The sequence below is a fragment of the Pleurodeles waltl genome, chromosome 5 (assembly GCF_031143425.1).
Source record: "Pleurodeles waltl isolate 20211129_DDA chromosome 5, aPleWal1.hap1.20221129, whole genome shotgun sequence".
NCBI lineage: Eukaryota > Metazoa > Chordata > Amphibia > Caudata > Salamandridae > Pleurodeles > Pleurodeles waltl.
The window spans coordinates 1,648,369,138-1,648,393,559 of NC_090444.1; the positions used below are offsets into that span (position 1 = coordinate 1,648,369,138).

The 24,422-nt window shown below is 42.7% G+C and overlaps 1 protein-coding gene across 1 annotated transcript in view; it reads right to left on the bottom strand.

Annotated features, from left to right (window-relative positions):
• Positions 1–24,422, bottom strand: part of LOC138296642 (uncharacterized) — a 140,504-nt gene that overhangs the window by 86,271 nt on the left and 29,811 nt on the right. Inside the window, exons 4-11 of the mRNA XM_069235976.1 lie at positions 17,011–17,135; positions 15,768–15,914; positions 4,076–4,159; positions 3,658–3,825; positions 3,089–3,185; positions 2,757–2,983; positions 342–495; positions 55–263 (exon numbers count right to left, since the gene is read on the bottom strand). Coding sequence (XP_069092077.1) covers positions 55–263; positions 342–495; positions 2,757–2,983; positions 3,089–3,185; positions 3,658–3,825; positions 4,076–4,159; positions 15,768–15,914; positions 17,011–17,135 — 1,211 coding nt within the window. The remainder of the gene's footprint in view (positions 1–54; positions 264–341; positions 496–2,756; positions 2,984–3,088; positions 3,186–3,657; positions 3,826–4,075; positions 4,160–15,767; positions 15,915–17,010; positions 17,136–24,422) is intronic.

A 24,422-nucleotide genomic window follows, 5' to 3' on the forward strand; every position in this document is an offset into this window, starting at 1 on the left:
ATGTGACAAAGTTGTCTATTTGATACAAACAAGACCTATCGTCTTTAAGCTCACCTTCTTGTCGACATTGGGGTCATCAAAGGGGACATTCACTCTGTAACTAAATCTTCCGTCTGGATGTTGGAGCTTAGAGATCAAGTAACCTCTTGCGTTAGCTTCAGCTGGAGTTAGTTTCATAGAACCAATGGTAATAAATACAAGATTAACATCTTGAAGAAATACCCCTACGGTCACACTGAACATCCTGGTTGCTGGAATGGTCTCTGTTAAAAGAAAGAAACATTAGAAAATGACCTCAGTCGCTTCAAGGGTAGATTGCATAACTGAGCTGCACTACTTACCATTAATTACGATGGGTGGATATGGCTTGAATGGAGTAGTAATGTCTTTTATAATGGTTTGCCTGGTCTGCCCCCACTTGTCATCGGTCCACTCATTTTGCAAAAATATGTTGACACTGTAGGTTATACTGTATTCCCCATTTATCACATGACTCTGAAAATTAAACATTGTGCCTACATTACTAGACAAATATTTATTTGCTTCATTGCTTATCGCTATATTAATATGTTATAACAAGAGGTTGTCTTATAATGAAAAGTTAAAATTACACAATGATTTACAATCAGAGTAGCAGTTAATTGTTTTGATCTGGCTACTTGGACATCTCATGGTTATAAGAATTGGATTCAGTTTGAGTCGTCCATTACAGAAGGACAAGCCTCCGATAGGCTGGAGTCTAGTTTCAAACATCCTTTAACACGACATACCCTAGACTCTTGCCCTCGTAAAAGCAGCTGACTTGACTTTGAATGACCAATCTCTACTCTTTCAAGTAAGCACACGGGAGGCTGTACCCAACAAAGTCATCTACCTCCATTTGAAGGAAAGCAGAAGACAGTTGTGAGAAAATGTCCCTTTTCGTAGTCACGTCTCCAGTCACAGTCCACCGGCAGCCTCAGCGCAGACAGCAGATGTGATAGAGGACAAAGAGGCTCCTTACGCCTTCCAGTTTGCAAGTGTTTGAGGCAATAATTACACTAACGAGGGGTCCATTGTGATGGGACAGGACTAAAGTTTTGGAGCTACTTAAATACTTAAGACATGGAGCGCTGGGAAACACTGTTATGCCCCGGTATGTCCGCAAACCTTTTTTGCCATAGCAAGGTATTTCGTTACTCATCTAATAGGATACTGAGGCAGGTGGGGGTATAAAAAACAAAACAAAAAAAAAAAAACACACACACAACACAACACAACACACCCACTTACCTGCTCCTTTAAGAGACACATTGAGGAGAGACCAGTCCTCTTCCTGGCAGCCCAGAATGACAGCAGTGTCGTGATTGGTGTGAGCAGCCTGGTTCGGCAATAACACAGGAGTGAAGACCTGTGCACTTTCTCCTCCCTGCTGTGCAATACAGCTGGGTGGAGAAATGCAAAGTGCGCATATCTGTGTGGCCGGCTCAATAGACATGAGCACTTATGGTACACATACCACTCCTCCAGCTCTCCTCGTGCCCCCTGTAGCCCGGCCCCACCCACCCCACGCTAATCTGGCTGTCAGGTTAATAACATATTAGCGCTATTTTATTTTTCCTTTTACTGAATGCAGTGGGGTGACGCTCCTCTGCCTTAGAGGAGGAGCTGCTGTTGATGGGATCCTTCCTCCTCTCTGAAATTAAATATTCTAGACCAGAACCCCTGTTTCCTTTAAGTCGTCCTTCCCATTTCTACACCCCCTTGTCTTTCAGACTTCTCCCACTTCCCATCAGTAGAAGGTTAGGTCTTCAAAAGGCAGACTTTCATCCCACCTGGCAGTGTAGATGCAACATTAAGGAACCCATCCAAATTAGTAGAATACTCTGTGCACAGCCACATCAGGTACCATGGGCGTGGCGTCTGAACTGCTGTCATCTCTTCAATAAATAAAATGCACGGTGTTGCAGTAGGAAGAACACTACAAAGGTGACTGAATTATGTGTATACACAAGAAAAAACAGTCCAGCCATGTCATAACAGTATTTAAGCTATTTATTGTATCAGGAAAGAATCACATTTTTCAAACCACCAATTGGCTGGTACGTGAATGGACACAAGAAGAAACCGCATCAGTAAAGAACGTGCTCAATGCTGGTAAATCATCCTGTAATAGATAGGACAATACTATAGTCCTTTAATGGGAAGAAATGCATCAAAACCATGGGACTCTTCCAAATCTCATGTCAGGACAAATTTTGTGAGTCTGAAGAAGAGGGGCAGATTTACAAGTTCATAGACCATTTATCCAGTAGTTTGACACAAGCAAAAGTTGAAAGCCAGAATAGAGAGCATACACTTCAGGAGTTATGTAGGAGAAGGTATGTAGACATCACAGCAGGATCCAACATTAATCCATTGCAACTTAATATTTTATAGATTTTTTTTTTTTTTTTTTTTAAATCAAACTCAATGGTAACACTCAACTACTTTGAACAACTGATCTATGCCAGTTTTCAAATGTTTGACCTGGGGCAGCACTCTAGTCAGTTGGGCGGTTATGCTCAATTTGGTAGGTTCAAAACAGACGAGATATTATGCATCTAGTTCAGAATCGTGGACAATGATCCTTCAAGAACAAATAGTATGACTGCTCTGTATGCATCATGCAGAAATACCTCACTGAATAAACAGAGTGAAAACCGAAGTACAAGGTTGTCACAAATTACATAGTGGTTAAACATGAATGTCCATTACATAAAAATCAGGTTCCTCACCTTATAATAGCCACTTGGTGCACCCAAGGGGATCTGGATCGTTGTAGCCCGACTGTCATTTTGGATCACATAGTTGTTGCGAACATCTCCAGCACTCAGTTTCTGCAAGTTGATCCCAAAGGCACCACTGCTCATCTGGACATCGTTTGCGCCAGCCATAAGAGGTCTAATCAGACTTTGTCTAGGAAGACTCCACAAGATAGCATCATCTGTATACTTCAGGCCATCTGAAAACGGTGTTGGGAAAGAGGACAACAGCAACTACTTTAGAGTGGTCTAAAATCCTGCAATACAACTAATGATGACTGCACAACGAAGAGGATTTCACTCACCCACAGGGCAGGCTACTGCTGTATCAACCATAAATATCATCCAGCGCTGTTTGAAGTATGAAGTGGATCTCAAAACAGAGAAGTCAACACCACCAAACTTCAAAAAAAAAAAAAAAAATACAACCATTACTACATCCGTGCCTATTTTCTATGCTATTTTAAAAGCAAAAGGTTTTCAAATCCAAAGTTTTTTTTTTTAAACTTTTTGTATTTATCTTTTACAGATAAAAAGCAAGGTCTACCTCAGGCAAGAGCTGCTTTTACAAAGGGGCTTATTAAGCACCGACCTCCCAAAAGTCATCCCACTCACTTCGAGAGGAAGCAGTGTGAAGATTTAAGGCTGCTCATCCTGCCCGAAGACTTCTAGTACAACAGCTCCCGGTTAGGGCTTCGGGTCACCTTTGTATAAAATTTGGATTGTGTGAAGTAACTAAGTGACACTATCAGCCAAGCACACCACCTCACGACTGTGTGAGGGCCAGTAGGGTTAACTTCTGTGGGTTGCCTCCTTTTAGTTAGTACTTGTCGTAAACTTAAAAAAATTAGCAATTGAGCTCTGCAATACTTACGCTCCCTGTAGATGCCTCTGATGCATTGTAAGCAGCTCGCAGCACAATCCGAGAGTCGGTGGTGCGGATTCCGTAACCAGCATCTTGTGCGGCACTCAAAAGCATGGCTTTCCTTCCAGATGGGAGGTGGAATATAATCTGCCAGACAGACCCATTACCGGCCACTGCCTGAGAACACAAAGGACATGTACGCTAGTGTGTAGCACCAGTAACCTACCTAAAACATTCAGACATTGCAACAAAGTTGTGCGCCTTTAGAATTTAATTTCATCATCACGATGGAACACTGTTATGATCATAACTTGAAGTGTAATGTTGGATTACAGATTATGCAGGTACCTCCAAGGGCTTCAGAGTTCACAAGTATATAGAGAAGGGAGTTGCATCATCAGCAAAATGTAATGCATATTTAACTCACATCTGGAAAAGCTGCAGCCCAGTCCTCTGGCTGATCTTGTACGTAGCTCTCCGAAGCCAAAGGAATGCTTCTCTTAACAGACACCTAGAAAGGAAGCATAGATCAGACACCACAAATGGCACCACTGATCAACTATCAGCACAAAACTGATCAGTACTTACTAGACACTTATTTCACCTTACCTATGCAGGTCCTACCGTTTGTTTTCTTGTATATTTTATATATTTGAGGGCAACTGACAGAATACCACCTCCATTAGTTGAAACAAGATTGAAAACAGTTTGTATGTAAAAGGCCTTATTCAAGTTTTAAAAAGGTGAACCAAAAAGCAAAGCAGTTGGTTGTGACGTCATTTGAGGATTTATTCAGTGCAGAGCCCACTCATCACAAAATCGTATCCATGCCGACATCTTGCACATCAAACTTAAATGCCCAAAGTTCATAACGTATAGAAGAAAAAAAATCTTAAGATACAATTCAAACCATGCCAATTCCATAGGTCTCGAATGGTTCTCCATTTGAAGAAACTAGCTGTAATTCATTAAATGTACAACAAATCTACACGATGGGAGCTGTACACAATCCAAGAACTGTAAATGATCGTACAGTCGTATAATGAGTACATTGTAAATGGATGTCGGTGTACAAATCTTTTCTACTAACTAGTTCTGCTCACTCAAACTTAACGTAGTCTTTCCGAGAACAAAAGTACAGGCCCAACAGGCGTTGCTTGAATGTATTCACAATCCAAAGAGGACTAATCATCGACAACTCTTCAAAATTCCAGGGGTGGCTGATATGCAGGTCATACAGTTTGCCCTTAGCATGGCCTTGCATCGCTGTAGTATCTAGGGGATACATGACGCTGCACACCCAAGTGTGGGCCAGCCTGTAGTACTGTATAGTGCGCCTTTTGGTCCAATTAGATCACAGTAAGGTTTTTCTAGCCCGGCATGAACGAACCTTGGATTTACATATGAAGGATCCCCAGTGGTCTCATGGATAATTTGGAGGCGTTTATTCGTCCAGCTGTGGTGGTATGATATTGGAAGCAGCTATGAACCTAGAGGGCATCATGGACTGCATGTCTAAGTCTTAAGTTAGCATTTTACCCATTTAGTACCAGTCTAAACTCAGTACGGTTGTGTAAAAAGTTGCACTATCACTCATTTTGGTGTATGATGTTTAGATTTTTTTTGCAATGTTGGTGTGACCTTTGGAGATATTTACATTTTGGTTTGTCATAGTTAATGAATGGGTGGGCGGTTTCATTTAATGTGGTGTGCTTTTGTAGCATCTCAAAGAGGATATGCAGAATATAGAAACTGGATAGTCCATCCTCTAAATATCTGAACAGTGTTCTCGAGCAATGATTTACAGAAAAGTTGAATATTTCCACTTACTCAATGGTGTTTGTAGTAGTGATGATGGAACTAAGTGGAGACCACAAATAGGGTTATGCTGATGCTGTGACAGGCGGCAGCGCACAGCTCTGTTGCATGTTTATGCTGTGCATGTCATTAGAGCGCTGGTGAGAGCTCCAATCAGCGGACGCATCTCTGCCTTTATTTCTGAGAAGCGTCCGGTGTATGTTTGTCTCTCTCTTTACTACTTTCTAAGTACTGGTTTAAGCACAATGAGGGTTCACTGTACAGCCTATTTTGTACAGTGTTGGATGTACATGACACGTTACTTGATCTAACCCCTATTTTGAAGTGCTCGATTGCGGCAGTTTCAAACCCTACATGTTGCAGGTATACTCTTGGACATGAACACCTTACTTCAGTATCCTTTGATAAAACAACAGCGTGCAAAGGGTGGTCCTCCAGCACTGCCTGCCTAGTGCTACTTGGCATCTTACCAGGGTCACTATGCCACTCTACTTGTAGACCTTTAGAATGCACACAAAAACACATGATGGCGTATGCGGTCTTGCACACCAATGGCTTCTCCTCTGCACTGTGCCCCACACGCCTGTGCACTTGCTTCTATCCAATACTTCTAAAGAGCGGCTATTAAACGGAAAGCCAGTCGGTGCGGTCAAGGCAACTAAGATAGTGAGTGATGTTAGTGAAGAAGGAAATGACGACAGGAGATCTGGAGGGAGCACAGTAGTCAAAATACTGAGATAGGCTACACAGCAATCATTTGGGGTGTTAAGGGTAATGCTTCCGGGTGAACGCACTGCCAGTGGACATTTCCGCTGCTGTTGGGGCTGATCCTCTTGGGAGCAGTAATTATATTGCTTTGGGCAATGCTTCCAGTGAAGGCCACGAATTGTACTGTTAGTGGAAATTTATACTACAATTTTGTTAAATAGCTATGATGGGTATCAATGACAATTTGCACAGTAAAGTGGCACTCAGCATTTCACAATGAGACTGAAAACAGTCGAAGCAGACTGAAAACATCAAAGTGTTACACAAACCAACTGAAAACGTTGCATCCTTGCACAAGTTACATTTGCTTTGCTACCTACTTGGGAGACCAGTTCTTTCAGGACAGAGTCTAGTTTTGCAATTAGTAGAACAACCTTTAAGATTCCGGATGCGTTTCAGAATGAAGCGTTAGCATTTAGTAGCTTTAATGAAACATTATCCTACAACCCAATTCTAGTAACTGGAGAAAGAAAAAAAAAAAAAAAAAAAAAAAACTGTCCAGACAGCGATTTCAGATTTTTAGGTAGGTAATTCATTTGGTTTGCCACAATTCAAGTCAAGATTTGTGTATTATTTTGGGAATAAAATAAGGATTCAAAGGACAAGAACAACGGAAAGCCAGCATAGAGGAGGAAACCAGCACAGAGGGGAACAGACAACTAGACAATATCCCTGCATTGACTCTTCAAGCATTACCAGTAATTTTGAAGTTTGAGGTTGCAGGGTTTGAATACCTTAACTTTGCCACAGTGCTCTGTATTTTGGAAGGGAAATGGGCTACTCACTAATTTTGCAAGCACAGTTGAGTTGCTGTATATTATTAGATCGGTCTGATCTTCAGTCAAGCTTGAGGTGGTTTTGAGCCAGCCACCATTCTATTTTAAGAAAGTATTATTTCCACACAGGTTGATTTGAACTTACCTTCTCTAATTTCATATTTGCTTGGAAGTAACCAGCATAGTGTTTATCTGTGTATCCAAAAGAGGATAAGAGCTGCTTGGGTGCGGATTAATATGTAGATTAAGGGGGACGAGAAGAGTACTTAAAAACTACCCGTTATGCCAACTGGCATGTATAGTAGCAAATGAAGGACCTCCACTTCTGTCTGTCTTGGGCAAGTTTCTGTACAGTGCCACAGCTGTGGTTCAGGATCTTCATATTTGTTTCCACGGTCTGCCCCTAGTTCTTTGGCCTGCATCTCTTTAGTTTGCCTTCTGGGGTCCAGGAGAGAGCTGTTCCGATGTAGTTCTGCTCTTTTCTGATGGTGTGTGTTAGAAATGGGGTTTTTGGTTGGCAGATAGGTTGCCCTCTGTCCAAGCAAGAACCCTCACTCTAGTCAGGGTAAGTCACACACAATCCAAAATCAGCCTGTGCTCACCCTCCGGTAGCTTGGCACGAGCAGTCAGGCTTAACTTAGAAGGCAATGTGTAAAGCATTTGTGCAATAAATCATACAACACCATAGTATAACACCACAAAAATACACCACACAGTGTTTAGAAAAATATAGAATATTTATCTGGATAATTGTAGGTCAAAACGATCAAAGTTGCAATACGAATTTGTAAAGATATCACTGAAAAGTGATATTAAGAGTCTTTAAGTCTTTAAATAGCAATAAAGTGTCTTTCAAGCACAGAGTACCTGGTTTCTGGTGGGAAATCTCCTCAGAGGGCCACAGGAGAAGAGATGCGTGGAAAAAGGGGTGTGTGCGTCGTTTTCCGCTCAGCACACACAGACTTGCGTCGTTCTTTTCCACGCGGGGAAGTCGGGCGTCGTTTTCCGGCGCGCAGACAGTCTCTTTTTGTGGACCGCGAGGATTACCAGATGTCCCGGGTCTGTGCGTGGATTCTCCTGCTTATTTTCCGGCTGCGCGTCGTTCTGCGGGGCTGCGCGTCGAAGTTTCGATCTCACGGTAGGCGTCGCGTTGATTTCTCCTTGGAAGTCGGGCGGCGTTGACCTTGCGAGGCCGTGCGTCGAAATTTTGGTCTCACGGCAGGCGTCGATTTCTCCTTGGAAGTCGGGCGGCGTTGTCCTTGCGAGGCCGTGCGTCAAAGTTTCGCACTCACGGTAGGCGTCGCGTCGATTTCTCCTTGGAAGTCGGGCGGCTTTGTCCTTGCGAGGTTGTGCGTCGAAGTCTCGATCGTCCCGAGGGCGTCGCGTTGATCAGCGTCGGTGTGCGGCGTTTTTCTCGCCGCGAAACAAGCTGTGCGTCGAAATTTTCGGCGCACGGAGCGTCCACGTGAAAGGAAGAAGTCTTTTTGGTCCTGAGACTTCAAGGAACAGGAGGCAAGCTCTATCCAAGCCCTTGGAGAGCACTTTCACAGCCAGACAAGAGTTCAGCAAGGCAGCAGGGCAACAGCAAGACAGCAGTCCTTTGGAGAAAGCAGACAGGTGAGTCCTTTGAGCAGCCAGGCAGTTCTTCTTGGCAGGATGTAGTTTCTGGTTCAGGTTTCTTCTCCAGCAAGTGTCTGATGAGGTAGGGCAGAGGCCCTGTTTTATACTAAGTTGTGCCTTTGAAGTGGGGGTGACTTCAAAGAGTCTCTAAGAAATGCACCAAGTTCCCTTTCAGTTCAATCCTGTCTGCCAGAGTCCCAGTAGGGGGTGTGGCAGTCCTTTGTGTGAGGGCAGGCCCTCCACCCTCCCAGCCCAGGAAGACCCATTCAAAATGCAGATGTATGCAAGTGAGGCGGAGTACCCTGTGTTTGGGGTGTGTCTGAGTGAATGCACAAGGAGCTGTCAACTAAACCTAGCCAGACGTGGATTGAAGGGCACAACAAGTTTTTAGTGCAAAGAAATGCTCACTTTCTAAAAGTGGCATTTCTAGAATAGTAATATTAAATCCGACTTCACCAGTCAGCAGGATTTTATATTACCATTCTGGCCATACCAAATATGACCTTCCTGCTCCTTTCAGATCAGCAGCTGCCACTTCAACAGTGTATGAGGGCAGCCCCAATGTTAGCCTATGAAGGGAGCAGGCCTCACAGTAGTGTAAAAACGAATTTAGGAGTTTTACACTACCAGGACATATAACTACACAGGTACATGTCCTGCCTTTTACCTACACAGCACCCTGCTCTAGGGGTTACCTAGGGCACACATTAGGGATGACATATGTAGAAAAAGGGGATTTCTAGGCTTGGCAAGTACTTTTAAATGCCAAGTCGAAGTGGCAGTGAAACTGCACACACAGGCCTTGCAATGGCAGGCCTGAGACAAGGTTAAGGGGCTACTGAGGTGGGTGGCACAACCAGTGCTGCCGGCCCACTAGTAGCATTTAATCTACAGGCCCTAGGCACATGTAGTGCACTCTAATAGGGACTTACAGGTAGATTAAATAGTCAATCATGGATAAACCAATCAATAGTACAATTTACACAGAGAGCATATGCACTTTAGCACTGGTTAGCAGTGGTAAAGTGCTCAGAGGTCAAAAGCCAACAACAGCAGGTCAGAAAAAATAGGAGGAAGGAGGCAAAAAGTTTGGGGATGTCCCTGTCAAAAAGCCAGGTCCAACAGTGTGCCTTATCCATCTCAATCTTTTTCTCATAATGATTGTGTTCATCTTGTCTCATCTGGTGAGCAGTTCCTATTTGGAGAGGATTTGAGACTAGAAAAATGTACAGAATTAATTAGTCATAGGCTCCTGGTGTGGAAGATGTCTCCATCACTAGCCAGGATTCTGATCCAATACAAAGTGTAGACAAAACACAGCTCTGGTAAGGCCACCGCTTTGTGCTGACGCTTCACTGATCTGACATCCACACATTAAGGCTCCTGAAGGCATTTTACAGTCTTCTCTTGATGTCACTGCTTGCCCCTCCATCATGTCGGATTGTACTGCTTAGGTAGTTGAACTCTTAGGTCATGGACAAGTCCTTTCCATCCACCTGGATTGGTGAACAGCTTGGGATGTTGAGTGGCTTTACTTCCGATTTCTTTGTGTGGAGACAGATGGTTGGGACTTTGAAAAGAAATGGGCTAGAGGTACCATATAGGTTCTCTTGTAGAGAGAGCTTCAAGATTCATAAACAATGCCAGGGACGATGCAATCTGCTTAGATGATGTAGAAATGCATTTGGTTTCCTTTGATTTAGCAAATTATTGGAGTCCAAGGTGGTTTGTAAATTTGGATTACAAGTTGTAAGATTTTGGTTGAGAATGGGATGTGTAAGGGAGTCTGTAGCTGTCAGTATGTCACAGGTTAATAAAGCAGCTTTTAAGCAGGGGTCTTGAATTCTGAGGGAACTTTCAATGTTTCAGAAAGTGTTGAAGATGAATAAGAACAAGACCAATGGCAAGAGAAGAGTCAAGTTCCTTGAAAATGTAGAGTTGAAGAAAAAAAAAAAAAAAACTTGGGGACCTCAGGTATCACAAGATTTGGTTGGATTTTAGAACAGTTGGAACCATATTGGATGCAACTTTAATAGTGTGTTATGGGCAAGTAAGCTTGGGGAAATGTTGATTTAAAGTTTGGATCATTTTGATTTTTACATTTAGAATGTTGGCAATTTCAGTTCTGCAGGCAATGTGACCTAACAGGGTATTGTAGGGAGCAGTTCTATTGCTCATTTCATGGATCATCTTGAAATATTTTTCTTTTGAAAGGGGCCCGTCATGATACTGTTGAAGTAGGCCCTTTATTTTCACACTTCGCAAACTAGTGACTCTGTTGTCTTATGTAGGCAAGTGTACGATCCAGACAGGCATCCATAAAATATTTTAGTGCACTGAATGTGCTTAATTTATTTTAGCTTGGTTTTCATCCAAATGGTTTATTCCTGCAAAAAAGGTCAATGCTAGTCTTATCTGGTGCTAATGCATTGAAGAAGTCACTAAGATGATGTGCAGGTTTATAGAGTAAAATGAAACCAACGATTGATCGAGATCCAAGGGAGATGGGCTTGGAGACTGCTAGTCTATATTAGATCGCACCCTTACCCCCCCCCCCCCCCCCCTCCACCCCAAGGAACTCCCTGATGTACAAACATTTCTCAGAGAAAGGCAGGGTACTTACACCAAACTACCTCTGCCTTACGAAATCAACAAATTGGAGGGAAAAAGTGAGAAACAGCATAAGTTCAGTCTGCATTGCTTTCGGAGCTGACAGCTAGGTAATAAGTATACAAGTTACTTTTTATCTGCTCTGTGTACCATTTTGTCCAAAGCAAGATGGTACATATCTAACTAGAGAGCTATCATCAAAAGCAGGTTTCCATTATGAATAATTTTAGCTCTTCGTGGGGAGGAGAATACATGACAATTGCATCACTGGACACAGATTGTGGGTTGATTAACATGCATGAATGTTCATTTGGTTTTGCATGCAGCGTAGGAAGGAAAATGTATCTATGTAGTAACCTGCAGAGAGGGAAGACATTGACTGTACAGTGTGATTGTTTCAGGACTGGATGGTGCTCTCCAGTTTTTTTTTTCCCTTTTTGAGTGCAGAAACTAGGTGTTAGGGGAGATGAAGTCTTCTTGTTGGCAGGCAGGCTTGGGATATAATCTTTTCCACAAGTTCAACTATACAAGCCTTTTTACTTCGATAATTCACTGTGGTGGTGAAGGTGCAAGTGTGGGTTCTGGGGCAAAGCCTGTATACGGATAGCATATTCCTACTGCAGAAGGTATTGATCCAAGCACAATTTTCATTTTGTTGTGAAAGTATTCTTGAAGGTGTGACGAATGTAGTCAATTTAGTGAGCTTTGATTTGTGTAGCAGGTGCTTGGGAGTGAAGGAAGGATGTGAGTGTTGCTGTGTCTACTAAGTAAGCTACTGTAGATTGTGACTAAGAAGGAATCTGAAGCCTGGAGTTATTTTTTTTGTTTTTTAATCTGTATTGAGTTGGAGAGAAATCAGGTGATCCAAGTGAGAAATTGTAGAAGTCTGTTGAGGATGGGGCAGGGCTTGGGGTGGAATAAAATGTGACTGGAAAGGCTGGCGAGTGGTTATCGAGCAGGGTCTCTGCATAGGAGTGGGTCTTGAGAAAAGATGCTGCCTAGCACTCGCAGTGCCTTCATTTTGAGGTTTTGACAAATCAATATCTCAGACAAGGAGTTGCTAGAAATGTTCTGGAGTTATAGGAGGAACAGATTCTTGTGGGTTTAGAACTGCTCAGATTTCAGGGTTGGTGATAAATGGGGAGACAATGTCACTGTGTAGACATTACCACTGCGTAGAGATTTCATGGATTCATGCAGCTACAGTGGGGTGGGGTTATTTATTGGCATCTTCTATCTGCAGCTTCGCAGACAAATGCTCATAATTAATGCTAAAGAAAGGAATTGATAGAAGAGTGAATGACAGTTAAATGGAAGGATGGGTAAAATTGAAAATATGAGTGAATGAGAGAAAGGATTGGTGTGAAAGGATGTGAGTGTGGATGGGTAGGGGGGTGGGTGGATAGGAAAAAATGCGCGGGGTAGTGAACGCATGGATAGGTGAAAGGATGCATATGTGGGTGAAAGAGTGGATGACAAAGTATGGATGGATAGAAGACCAAATGATGGATGAAAGGATGACAAAGCACAAATAAAATGTTGGCTATCAGGGGGTGATGGAAGGATGAATGGATAGATGCTTGAATGGCCAAAACTACTGAGCTCTTCTAGGGAGGTTCAGGTTCGTTTGGTTTGCTTGCTGGTGCCATCAAGGCCTTGGGTAAAAGTGGGGGGTATTTTTATTTTTCTGGCTACCCCCCTCGGTTACCAGGTTATCAAGTGATTAAGTCTTCTTTCTGTAATGAGCAGTTAAGGCCAAAGGAAAGGATAGCTCCAACACTGGGGTTTAGACTTATCTGATACACGTTGCTTAGAAGTATTCCAGAGTGTAGGTGGTCACTGAGATGGAGCACTAATCTACAATCTAGTGATGGAAGGTGCAGACTGAGAGGTAAAAGATGACAAGATTCTAATGGTGTTGAGAAAAAAGACAAACCTGCATTGGGAAGCCAATTGACTTGCAGAAACGGCTCCATCCTGAAATAGGATGGAGCCATCAGGTGCGGACAGAGGGCTGTAGTTGTAAAGTAATCCCTTGTGCAGATGAGTGCATGCATTCAAGAAGCAGGAGGATACTCTCAGACAGCCAATAGCATTAGGTGAGAGAAGAACACCTCACTGGGTTAAGTGAAGATGTGATTGACAAATTCTCAAGCCAATGACTGAAGAAGCTAGTGGAAGAAAGCCAGTGGTTGAAAAGAGGCGATGCAAAGCACAGTTTACTGTTACTGATAGGTCTGTTTGGCTATCAAAACCTAGGCCTAAAAAGTAATTGGAGGAATGTCTAAACCAGTCCCAACAATTGGTACTTTCTGTGGACCACATTCTGGTCTATCTTTTTTTGCTCAATGTGCCACTACAGGCAAGCACACTGCTGCACATCAGTTTTGATTCTACTCAGAATGGATATGTCCAGCCTGAACTGCCAGGCAATGTATCCTTTGACTGAGAATGCAGACACTGGTTTGTACTTGCTGGGAATCAGTGAGGGGCAGCTGGAATCCTGCGAGTGACCAGCAAAATAAGGTCTTCAGGGAAGAACTCTAGATCAGGCACTGAAATGCCAGAGAGGTTTATTGATAAATCAGAAGCTTTATTTCCAGACCCCTACCACCATGCTATAAGACTGTCCTTGAGACACGTCATGAATCAAATTTGGCAGGTAGGAGATAAAAAATAAAAAATAACGGTTCACATCAGTTTGTGGTTTTGTTGCATGCATGGCGTTTGCCACATTCAGAGTTCTCCTGGCCCCCAGGTAACGAAGGGATGGCTATTGTGCCTAGAAGGTAAAATGGATAGATGTCCCATTTATACTCCCTCATAACCTTACTTTAAAATGATCAATAAGTCCTGTCAGAGTGAAGGAGTTTCTACATAACATTTCTTCCGAGTCAGTATGAAAAAAAGACTAAGAACTAATATCTATTATACACCAACCTAGTAAAAACGTGTGTGACAACAGCAAGAATAAGATGTACAAAATAAAGACACCAATATGGTAATAGTTAGTGCTACCTTCCTACAGGACCATAACTCTAGTCATTAGTAGCTTAAAGTCGGAGAATTCCTTTGTGAGAGGGGCAAGATACGCCTGGCTTCAAGAAGCCGACCATAAGATATACACAATTATATACCAAAACGGGAAACATTGTATGACGTAGGCTAGAAGGTTAAATGCAAAGTATTTCAGAAGAGATAATAGGAATAATGTGCACCTATGCAACCTCATGGATAATCTTGTGATATTAATTTCACAGTGACAACGAATCAAGGTCTTGCTGCATCCACTGATGTTACACCTCATCCAACACACAGGTTGTAAACGCCGCAGTCGACATACCACCTGGCAAAGAACGGTGACTGTTTTGTCCTTCAGCCATAAACTCTTCTGGCTGGTAGGATTTACTAAGGCGAGCATGGAGCCTCTGTTGGTATTGTCAGACTGCCATCCAGTGAGGTCTCTCAGCATGCAAGACTTGTGCACTGGTAACACCAGACTCCCATCCACACCATCACCAATGCCAAGGAACAATTGGAGATTTAAAAGTCGGCATACATGTTTCACTTGGGTGAAATTTATTTAAAAGGTTCCGTTTTGAAGGAAGAAAACTTGCAGTTTTGGAGTTGCAGGTTGCTGCCTTGAATTATCCAAGTTTGAAAAATGGAGAGGTTGCAATGGCTTGCTTGCAAAGTCAGCTAATATTTCATGTTTCTCATCTATGATGGCCACAGAGGACCATGCCAGATTCTTAACTTCTGATGAATTGGTTCACATATGCAGTGCCCAAGTAACTGAAGGAATATGGATGAAGTCAGTCATCTGGTCACGTGTGCTCTTCCTTGGTGGGATGCTTACATCACCTGCAACCAGATCAGCCTCGGCTGTTAGTTAAGGGTACAGTAAGGCTAGGGTAGATTTTCCTTATGCGCCAACATTGTTACTGTAGCCGTCAACATTACTTGGAACCTCCGAATTCTTAGATATTGCCTGACCCATCAGTGCCCCTATGGCACTTTGCCTGGGTCTTGCCTCACACATCTCTACCCTAATGCACCTTCAGAATCCTCCATTACACGAGGATTGGGTGGGTAAGAAGGCAGCAACTAACCAAGAAACGTCCAATCTAGCAGGATGCTTGAACATTCAGGAGAAACCAGTCTTGGGATTGAATCTCTTGCCAGAGGTTGGTGCTCCAGCCAGACTGCCCCGTGGCCGGAAGACCTTCCTGCTACACAACAGTTGCCACAACAAAATGCGGCCTAGGCTGTCCAGGACCAAGTTACCACGTTGGCTCTTACCTCTTCCTTCTTGGAGATTATTCCCTCCCGGACTCCCAAACACGTGGCTTGCCAAGTGCTCAACCAAGGCACCTGCTGCAGTCCTCCATATTTCATATGCACAATGCAGATGGCATAACTATAGGGAACGTGGCCCTCCAGACAGAATTAAGTTACATTACTTTGTCAGTTCTGAAAACATGGTTCCGCACCCGTGAATATAAAGACGGTACATTCTGCACTTACTTCCATATAGTTTGTTTCACAGATAATTTCTCTGGCATTCCACGGATAGATAGGGCACATTATTTTCTTTCTATAGGTTACTGCAGACACCATATCCGGGGTCAAAGAAATATCAATGGTCACATTCATAGAAAAGCTGGTGTCATCCTGCAGAAAAAAGGCTGACGTTATTGCGAGAAATTAGTTTTGCATTTTGCGATAACTGTACTGGCATTACTCTCACAACTGAGCTCCAAAATCGCTTTACTTTGTAATTCAAGGATGTAATGGGCCAAACAAAGAAAAAATGCGTGACAGTCTGCATCACAATCCAGATAAGGAAAAATCTATCGAAAGAATTAACATTTAACTAATCTTTGATAAGGGTCTTCTATTTACCCACAGATACGCTGCCCAATAATAAAAGTCTTGGAACTACAAAATGTGGCTCGCGTACAATTGGTAAAACAAGCTCGCCGTTGTAATTGGAGCAAGGTTAATAATAAAAAATTAAAAAAAGTGACATAACAGCAGGCAGATAAAATGTATTGCCCATTGGCAACAACCTCATAAAAATCAGTGGAATAAATTAAGACAACCAGCAAGTGGCGTATTGTTACGCGTGGCACCTAAACCAGTTTGGGTTTATAAATCAAAAGTATGCTCCATGTGTAGACCATGTTTCCTAACACACAAGTCTAAAGGAAAGGAATATCTATATATATATTTTTTTAAGCCAATACATTTAATTTCTTTCTTCTCTGTCTACAGAAAACATCCCCACAGACGCCGACATAGATCATACGTTTACTTGCAGATTTAACAACAGCTCAGATGATGATACACACGGAGAGGCTAAGCAAGCACTACTTCAGGATCTCAAACCCGACATGCACCCACCCGGGCAAACAACCAGGGAATATAGGTCTAATTGGCGTTAGAAACATGGCAAACTGGCTGAAAAGTGCTAGGAAACTACGAGGCAAAATTAATTCAGAGTATGGATATGAAAAGGCCCAGGATTCCGTTTGAAGTAAAACGGGAAGACAAAGAAATTACACTTAAAATGCAAAATCGGAGAGGTAGTTAAATGGCTCCAGGAGTGAGATGCTGTCCCAGGTTAGGGTAAGTGTGGATGGAGTGGTAGGAAAGTAAAACCCACAATAACATGTTTAAATGGTTTTATGCAAGCCAGTTATAGATCAAGCTATATTTTTTTTTACTAACAGTTGAATATAGGACATAACGGACATTTACAACTCACAATTTGAGAGAAGCAGCTTAATGACGAGGCACGAAACTCAATGTTTCCCCAAAAGTCTCTTGTGATGGTGTAACCACACTGTGCAGCAAACGTAGGCGTGACCTCAAACACCGTGCCGGACTGATCTAAACAGATTGAAAACACATGAGGGTTACAATAAAATAGTTTTTACATTTAAAGGAAATAAACTATCCGCAATTGAAAAGGTTACCTATTTATACAAACAGGAGAAAGTTCGATGGGCTGTTTTAGGGGAGATGGAATTATATTCGTCAGCTGCACATGCTATCCGAGTGAAAAAACGGTTGGTGGAATTGATGGATCTAGAGCAGTGGTTCCCAACCTTTTGACTTCTGTGGACCCCCATTTTATCAATACTGGAGCCCGGGGACCCCCCACTGAATCATTATTGGAACACTGGGACCCCCAAGGAGTCATTACTGATAGCTGGGACCTAATATTAAATTTTTTAAGCAGCCGCGGACCCCCTGAGGAGGCTTCGCGGACCCCAAGGGGTCCCCGGCCCACAGGTTGGGAGCCACTGATCTAGAGGGTGTTAAGACTATGAGCCAAGACAGCTGAGGGCCATTAAGCATTATTAAACTTTGACAAAAAAAGTGAGTACACAGTACTTAATAGCAAAACTGTTAGCAAGCATCCGAAAAGACAATAAAAACTGGTGCATTCTTTATTTTTATTTATTTTACAGTTTATTGCAAGCATGCGCCACAAAAATAAAAAGAAACATGGAACCACCTCAACACAGCTGCCGCATGGTTGCAATAGGTTATGGGACTCAGTTTTTGTAAAGCGCTCACACACCGCAACGGTTTCTTGTTGCTAGGTAACAGAAGCAAACACACTACTAGCTGGGATTAATCATAGGCTTGTCTGAAGAGCCAAGTCTTCAGGAGTTGCCAGAATCTCATGCAATTGGAGTGATTTGATCACCGGAGTGAAGGAGTTCTATCTGCGGGGGGCTGGAACAGTGAATGAGCGGATGACTTCTTTAGTTAAGGGGTCAGGCCAAAATCCTGCCGTATGGGGGAAATCAAGGAAATTAGATTCCTCTAGGAAGAAGTGGAGGTGTCTGGCAACATGTGTCTCTAGCACTTTTGCTAAGAAAGGTAGCAGTGAAGTTGGCCTATAGTTTTTCAAGGTGAGTGGGTCCTCGCTGACTTTCTTTATAAGCAGGACCACTACAGCCTCCTTGAAGGTATACAGTACAATGCCTTAGCTAAGGATTGGCTGGGGAGGGAAATAAGTGGGACATGAAGTGTGAGAAGACGGGTTAGTATTCTCAGGGGGTGGGGGAAGAGAGAAAGCAGGTGTCATTGAAGATCCCGACTTGAATTTTAAAAACCGGTCCAATGGCAATCCTTGCTGGTAGATGGAAATTCAGATAGTTAGATTGGTTACTCTCTTCGGTGCTTATCACCTTGGAGGGGGGGGGAACTAGCCGGAAGGCTATCCTTGGTTTTAATCTTCTCAATGAAGAAATAATTAAGAGTGTCAAATAGATTCTGTATAGGTAGATTAGGGGTGGTCACCCTGTCAGGATTAGACAATTCAGAAACTATACTGAAGATTTCCTTGGACTTATTCACAGATTTTCGAATTTTGTTGAAGAAGATGGACATGGCAAATTCCTTTTTTTCTATTCTTTAAGGTTTAAAGAGAAGACGCCTTTATTATCAGTAGAGTAATTGATTCGTCATTTAGATTCAGCAATTTTCTGGACCAATTTCTGCTGAAAAAAATTCCAGGACATAGGGGAAGCTTCAAAGAGGTCAAGACGGGTAGTGATAATTTAATTAAGTAGTGGTCAGACCATATTCACGGGGTGACTGAGGTTGGCCACAGAGATCAATGGGCCATACCTAGTCTAGAGTCTGGACTTTGGCATAGGTGGGTGAGAAGACATTGTACAAGGTATAAGCTACTAAGATCGGTCAGTTTACCGAGTGCCCACCAGCTTCCTCATTTGCCCAGTAGTTAAGGTCACCTATTAACAGGATTTTGGCGTGGTCAATGACTAAGGTAGACATGAATTCTATGAGGAGTTGTGGGAAGTGCCACATACGGCCCAGGGGTTTATACACCACAGCTCGTGATGGAAGAGGTTGGAGCATCAAGCTTAATCAAAAGGCAGTCGACTGTAGGGATGACGAATGATGCAAGGATAGAAAACCCAAGATGTTTTGTAATTACAGCATCTGCTTCCCCACCCCCCCTTTTGCCGGTGGGTCTGTCTGTTTGGATTAGGTAGTAGCCTCCTCAGAGAGCAGCTACTTTGTCCCTAGGAGATTCATCCGTGGCCAGGTTTCGGCCAAAAATAAAATATCAGGGGATTCGGACAAGTAGATGGAAGATTTCAATCTGGTGCTTTACCATAGATCTGGTACTGAGATAGATGACCATGAAAATGAATGTAAAATTAAGCCCCACATAGCGTATAATTTGATCATAACTGTGTGGGTGCTTCCTTGCAGACATAGGCAATTATAACCAGTATGGAAACCCTTTTTAGCTTTATGCACATTAGAAGAAAAAAGTGTTTTTGGAACCATGAAAATATACTATTGGCTTTGAGTTACTGTAACTGGAAGACAGTTTAAAAAAAAAAGGAGAACAAAAAAATAAGCATTGGCAAAGTCAATAGCTCTGGTTTACATTTTTAGCCCAGACTAAAAACAAAGAAAAGCTGTTGCAGCGAAAAAAGATCAACTAAAAACTTTTGTATCTAATGCATTTATTAGGTACACCATTTAAAAAGAGTTTAATTTAGTGGGTGATTATTCAGTGCACGTCTGCATTGTAAAATAGTTCCTCATGTATTGCAGTGCAAGCAATACACAGCAGGTGGAATGATGCACCAAACAGATAATAGCATGAGGTGGCCAAGAAATACTTCTCTAGGAGAAGTAAAGTCCACTATGTACATTTTAAAGTTATAGTAACCATAGGCTAAGCAGACAGGAGAGCTGTCAAGCCAGACCAGAGAGAATGAAGAATGCGATCTGTTGAAAGTAACTCCTTTAGTCGTTAGAAGTGGGGGACGGTGTCTTGCGCAGGAATCAAAGGATCCAATGCTGGAGGTTTGACTGAGTGCCAATGAAAGTTACATAATTAGAAACATCCCATTTCCTGCAGCGCATTGAATACACATTGCTCATTCCATGGTCACGATTGTTGAGCCCTTTCATGCAGAATGTGTAACCACAAGTAAGCAACCAGTAAACAGTATTAAAAGATTCACATTATTCTTCCCCATGAATCTTATTTTGTTCCAAACTGTCAAATTGTTTCTAACGACTCTGACGAAGGACGTTTAAGTCAGAAGATATTTAGGCAAATTTTAAATAAGAACAAATGCAAAATTGGGCTGCCTAATCGGACACCACCTACCACAATCTCTCTGAATCTTAAACACTAATACGGGGGCAGGGTAACGGATTCCATCTCAATTTAAGTTTAAAAAATGTGTATGAGCTAAGATTACAGGTGACATTTGTACATCGTTCAAAAACCATGCACCCTCAGCTGCTCCATAGCTGTGATCGAACCAAAACATCAGAGGGAACATAAGAAGCGAAAAGGGACAAGGAAGGCACACTTAGGCAGAATGGAATATGGATAGTATGGTGCGAAGCACACGTCCTCAGAAGCAGAGAACAGTTACACAAGCGATCAACTATTTTTAGCACATAATTCCGTATTAATCGGTCTCAGTCTCACAAAAGATCCGACTATTCTCACTTGCCTGCAGACTACTGGATCTACCGGTTTAAGAAAAATAAAAACTCGAACTGCAGTGTTCCTAAACGCAAGTATGTAAGATAAAAAAAATGAGTCCAATATCTCAACCTTGCAACAGTAAATTCCATGAATTGTAGACATAAATTACTTCCCTCCAAAACTTACTTAAGAGGTGGCAGATTCAAAACCATCTAAAAATTCCTGCCATCTCAACCTGCACTTGCTTGCATTTGGAATCACTTTCTGTTGCCAGAGATAGATATAGATATTCTTGGCTATCTTAATTTAAGCCACACTAGCCTAGTGTGCGTGTTATGAACAGGTCGCCCTCCATTGCTTTTTCAAATGGAAATTCGAATTAAAGACCAGTCCTTCAACCATGCAAGGTTAGCATGCTTCATTATAGGCCTGATCCTCATCATGGACAGGTGCTCTAGTCCACAGTGGTCTCAAGAAGAGAAAGAGGAATTTGCAATTTTAAGTCGAATCCCTTAGTTGATCCTAGTGTTTTTCTTAAACTCTGTGGAGAATTGTGTCAACAACTCCTCCTAATGTAAAGCAAGCCATGAGAAAAACATGTATTTTACTTATCTGGCACTCTGAGAAAACAAGGCTGATTGCAGAGGCCCCCTAACTTTGTGCCCCCATTTTTTCACTTTTTGTTGGTGTTTTCCTGACTCAGATGGTGCCCTGGGTACTGCCAACCATTCCCATGGCCTGTGCTCTGTATAAAATGAGCATGCAAAGTAGGCTAATTATAATTGGCTAAGTCATCCTACCTATAAGTCCCTAGTATATGGAAGGGCATGTAGGTTTAGGGACCCCAGCATAGATAGTGCACCCATAGGTGCACTGCTAAGGTGCCCAGGGTCCTTTTAAAAGGAGGCCTGTCTTGCTGGCTGCCTTTAAATTAAAATTACATGTAAATTCAACTTTGAAATTAAAAGTACTTACAAAGTCTTACACTACCTTATTTTGACATACAGGGCATCCCTAAGCTGTGCCTTTTGTGCCCCTAGGGTTGGGTACCATGTAACTATAAGCAGGGACCTTATAAAAATAGTTTCATAAGCCCTGGTGAGGTAAAACGACCAAATGAGTTTTTCCCTCATTGTAGTGAGCAACCTCCTTAGGCTAAAATAGGGAGACTTTATTTTAATTAACAAAGTCCCCTTTAGTGTCAGATACCTCACGTTTGGTATCAAATTAATTGTTATAATAAATCCCACAACTCACAATTGTTCAGGTAAAGAACTTTAAACTACCTAAAAAGTTGCCAACTTCAGCCCTGTAATGCGCGGCTCTGATTGGCCAGCCTCTGGCAGCCTGACCAGGCTGCGATGATGAGGTATGAAGTAGCCAGGGCTGAACACAAAGGAATGCGCCTGTGGGAGGAGAACCCTCCCCACCGCCCCCTCAGCAGATGGAGAAGCAGGAAGAGGGGAGGGCTGCCAAACTGGTCTTTAAAGGCAGGGAAGGACATTCGGAGTAGCCCAGCACCTCCCTCACATCCTGCAACCTCAGAAAATTAGGTGCCTCTTGATTAGATTAGGAGAGGGCAGGTGAGGGGGGGGGGGGGATGTAAGATTTAGCCACACCAGTGGGTGGGCTCAGCTAGATTCAACCTCCAAAAATCAGTTTCAGCCATGATGGATTTTTGAAGAATGTTGCTCCCTTGGATTGATTTTTGCCACACTTCCCAGGAAGTGGTCATCACAGGGGGAGGGACCCTGCATCTGATTGGAGAACCAGGACCTCCCCCGTTTTTCACCCAGGAGCAAGGATAAATATGGCAGAGCTGCACTCACACCTCAGATCCCCACCAGATCCCAACAAAGAAGAATGTCAGAAGAAGGACTGCCCTGCTGGACCCCTCACCTGCACCTGGACACTGCACTCTGAAGGACTGCACCAGCGGCACACTTGGGCTCCACCACAAGAAGGACTTTGCCTGGCTTTAACTGGTTCAAGGAGTGACCCCCTGTTTGCTAGAGGTACAAACGAGCTGCCCAGAGTCCCCGGCATAAAGTCCTGCAAGAAGAGTCCAGCTGACCAGCATCCAGTGGCCATTTGAGGATTCTGACCAGGTGCATTCTGGGAATTGTAGTCCCAATTCCTAAGGAGCAACTCAACTTTTGGAACCATGGATCAAGTTGTGGACACTTCAAGGACCCAAAAAGGCCCTCTGGAAGAAGATCCAGAAGTTTGGAGACGTTTGAAGCAACTCCATAAGTTGAAGAGGTGCACTGTGGAAGCTGTAGTACCATATCCTAAGAGGCAAACCAGATCCTCTGAACCCTTGGCTGGTGCTGCAGACCACTTTCCTGAATCAAGAAACACCTCTGAAAGTAAGTGTGACCGTGTTACCTCGTGGGTCGCCTGAACTCTGGACTTTGTACCTTTCCAGCGTGACTTTTTTTTTTTTTTTTTAAACCCTTCGAACGCTTTTTGCTTCTATGTGCTAGAAAACAATTCTTTAAAAATCCACGTCCTCGGTTCCCCTTATCCAGTTTTAATCATTTTGGTGTCAATTTAAAGAAAAATTTAATCTATTTTTATAAATTGGTGTTTGATATTTATTGTGTTTTACTTATTTACTGTTTTGTGAGTTTTAAATGCTTTACACAGTAGAACCTAAGTTCAGCCTTGTCTCTCGTTTGCCAAGCTACCAATGGTAGAGCTGGGTTTAATTAATTGAAACCTAAGTGGAGGTTAGTGGCCTATTGCTAAGTGTAGGTAGTTACCTGCCCTTACCAATAACCCATTTTCCAACAGGCACAAAAATAAACGAGCAGCTTTTTGGACCCTTCATTCCAAATAATACGTTTCAGCCCATCTCCTCTGACCATGGAGGTCAGGGCATTCTTTAGGCCTTGGTCCTCAAGCTACATTGCCTGCTATTGCTCAATGTGAATTGAGTAATTGTCTGTAGTTATGCAGTTTAAAAGAAAAAAGGGAAAAAACAGCCTTGAGGCCAAACAAACAAGCTCTGCAGGATCGTAAAGAATATTTCACAAAAAGGTTATCAGTAACCAACAGAAGACTACTTGGGTGAGATTATGTATAAATCTTGATAGGCACATCATTCATCAAGCTCCTTTTATACCCATGTATTTTGTGATTACTCGCTGAAAATTCAAAGTGGAGTTGCGTGACAACACTATGGTCAACTTTAGAACTGGTCCTGTAATTGGGCTGGATTTTTACAACCATCTGAGTTACTGACATCGGGGTAGAGGCAACTCTAGGGATGGGTAAAATCCAGCCTATTATGATTTGGACCCTGATGGTCCACTAACAAATAAGAAATTATGGGAGAATCTAACTCCAGGTCCAGTTGCATAGTAATTCCTCATTTTGGGCCAGACATTCAGCTGGAGATTTCAGCTACTTTTAATAGCTAAGTGTACAAGTGAAAGTTAGATAAGATATCTGTAGTTCTTCTGCAGCGATCATAATTCAGATGGGGTCAGTAATTGCCATTACTGGCCCCATCGGAATTGAGAGTCCACTTGTAACGCATCTGTTGAGAGAATTACCACTCTCAGCACAGCATCACACATGTGGCAGATATGGCCATGAAATTGAGTGCAAATTATTTTGTTTGATGCCAAGCACAAATCTAGTGGGCTTATTTTAATTATGTTACTCAA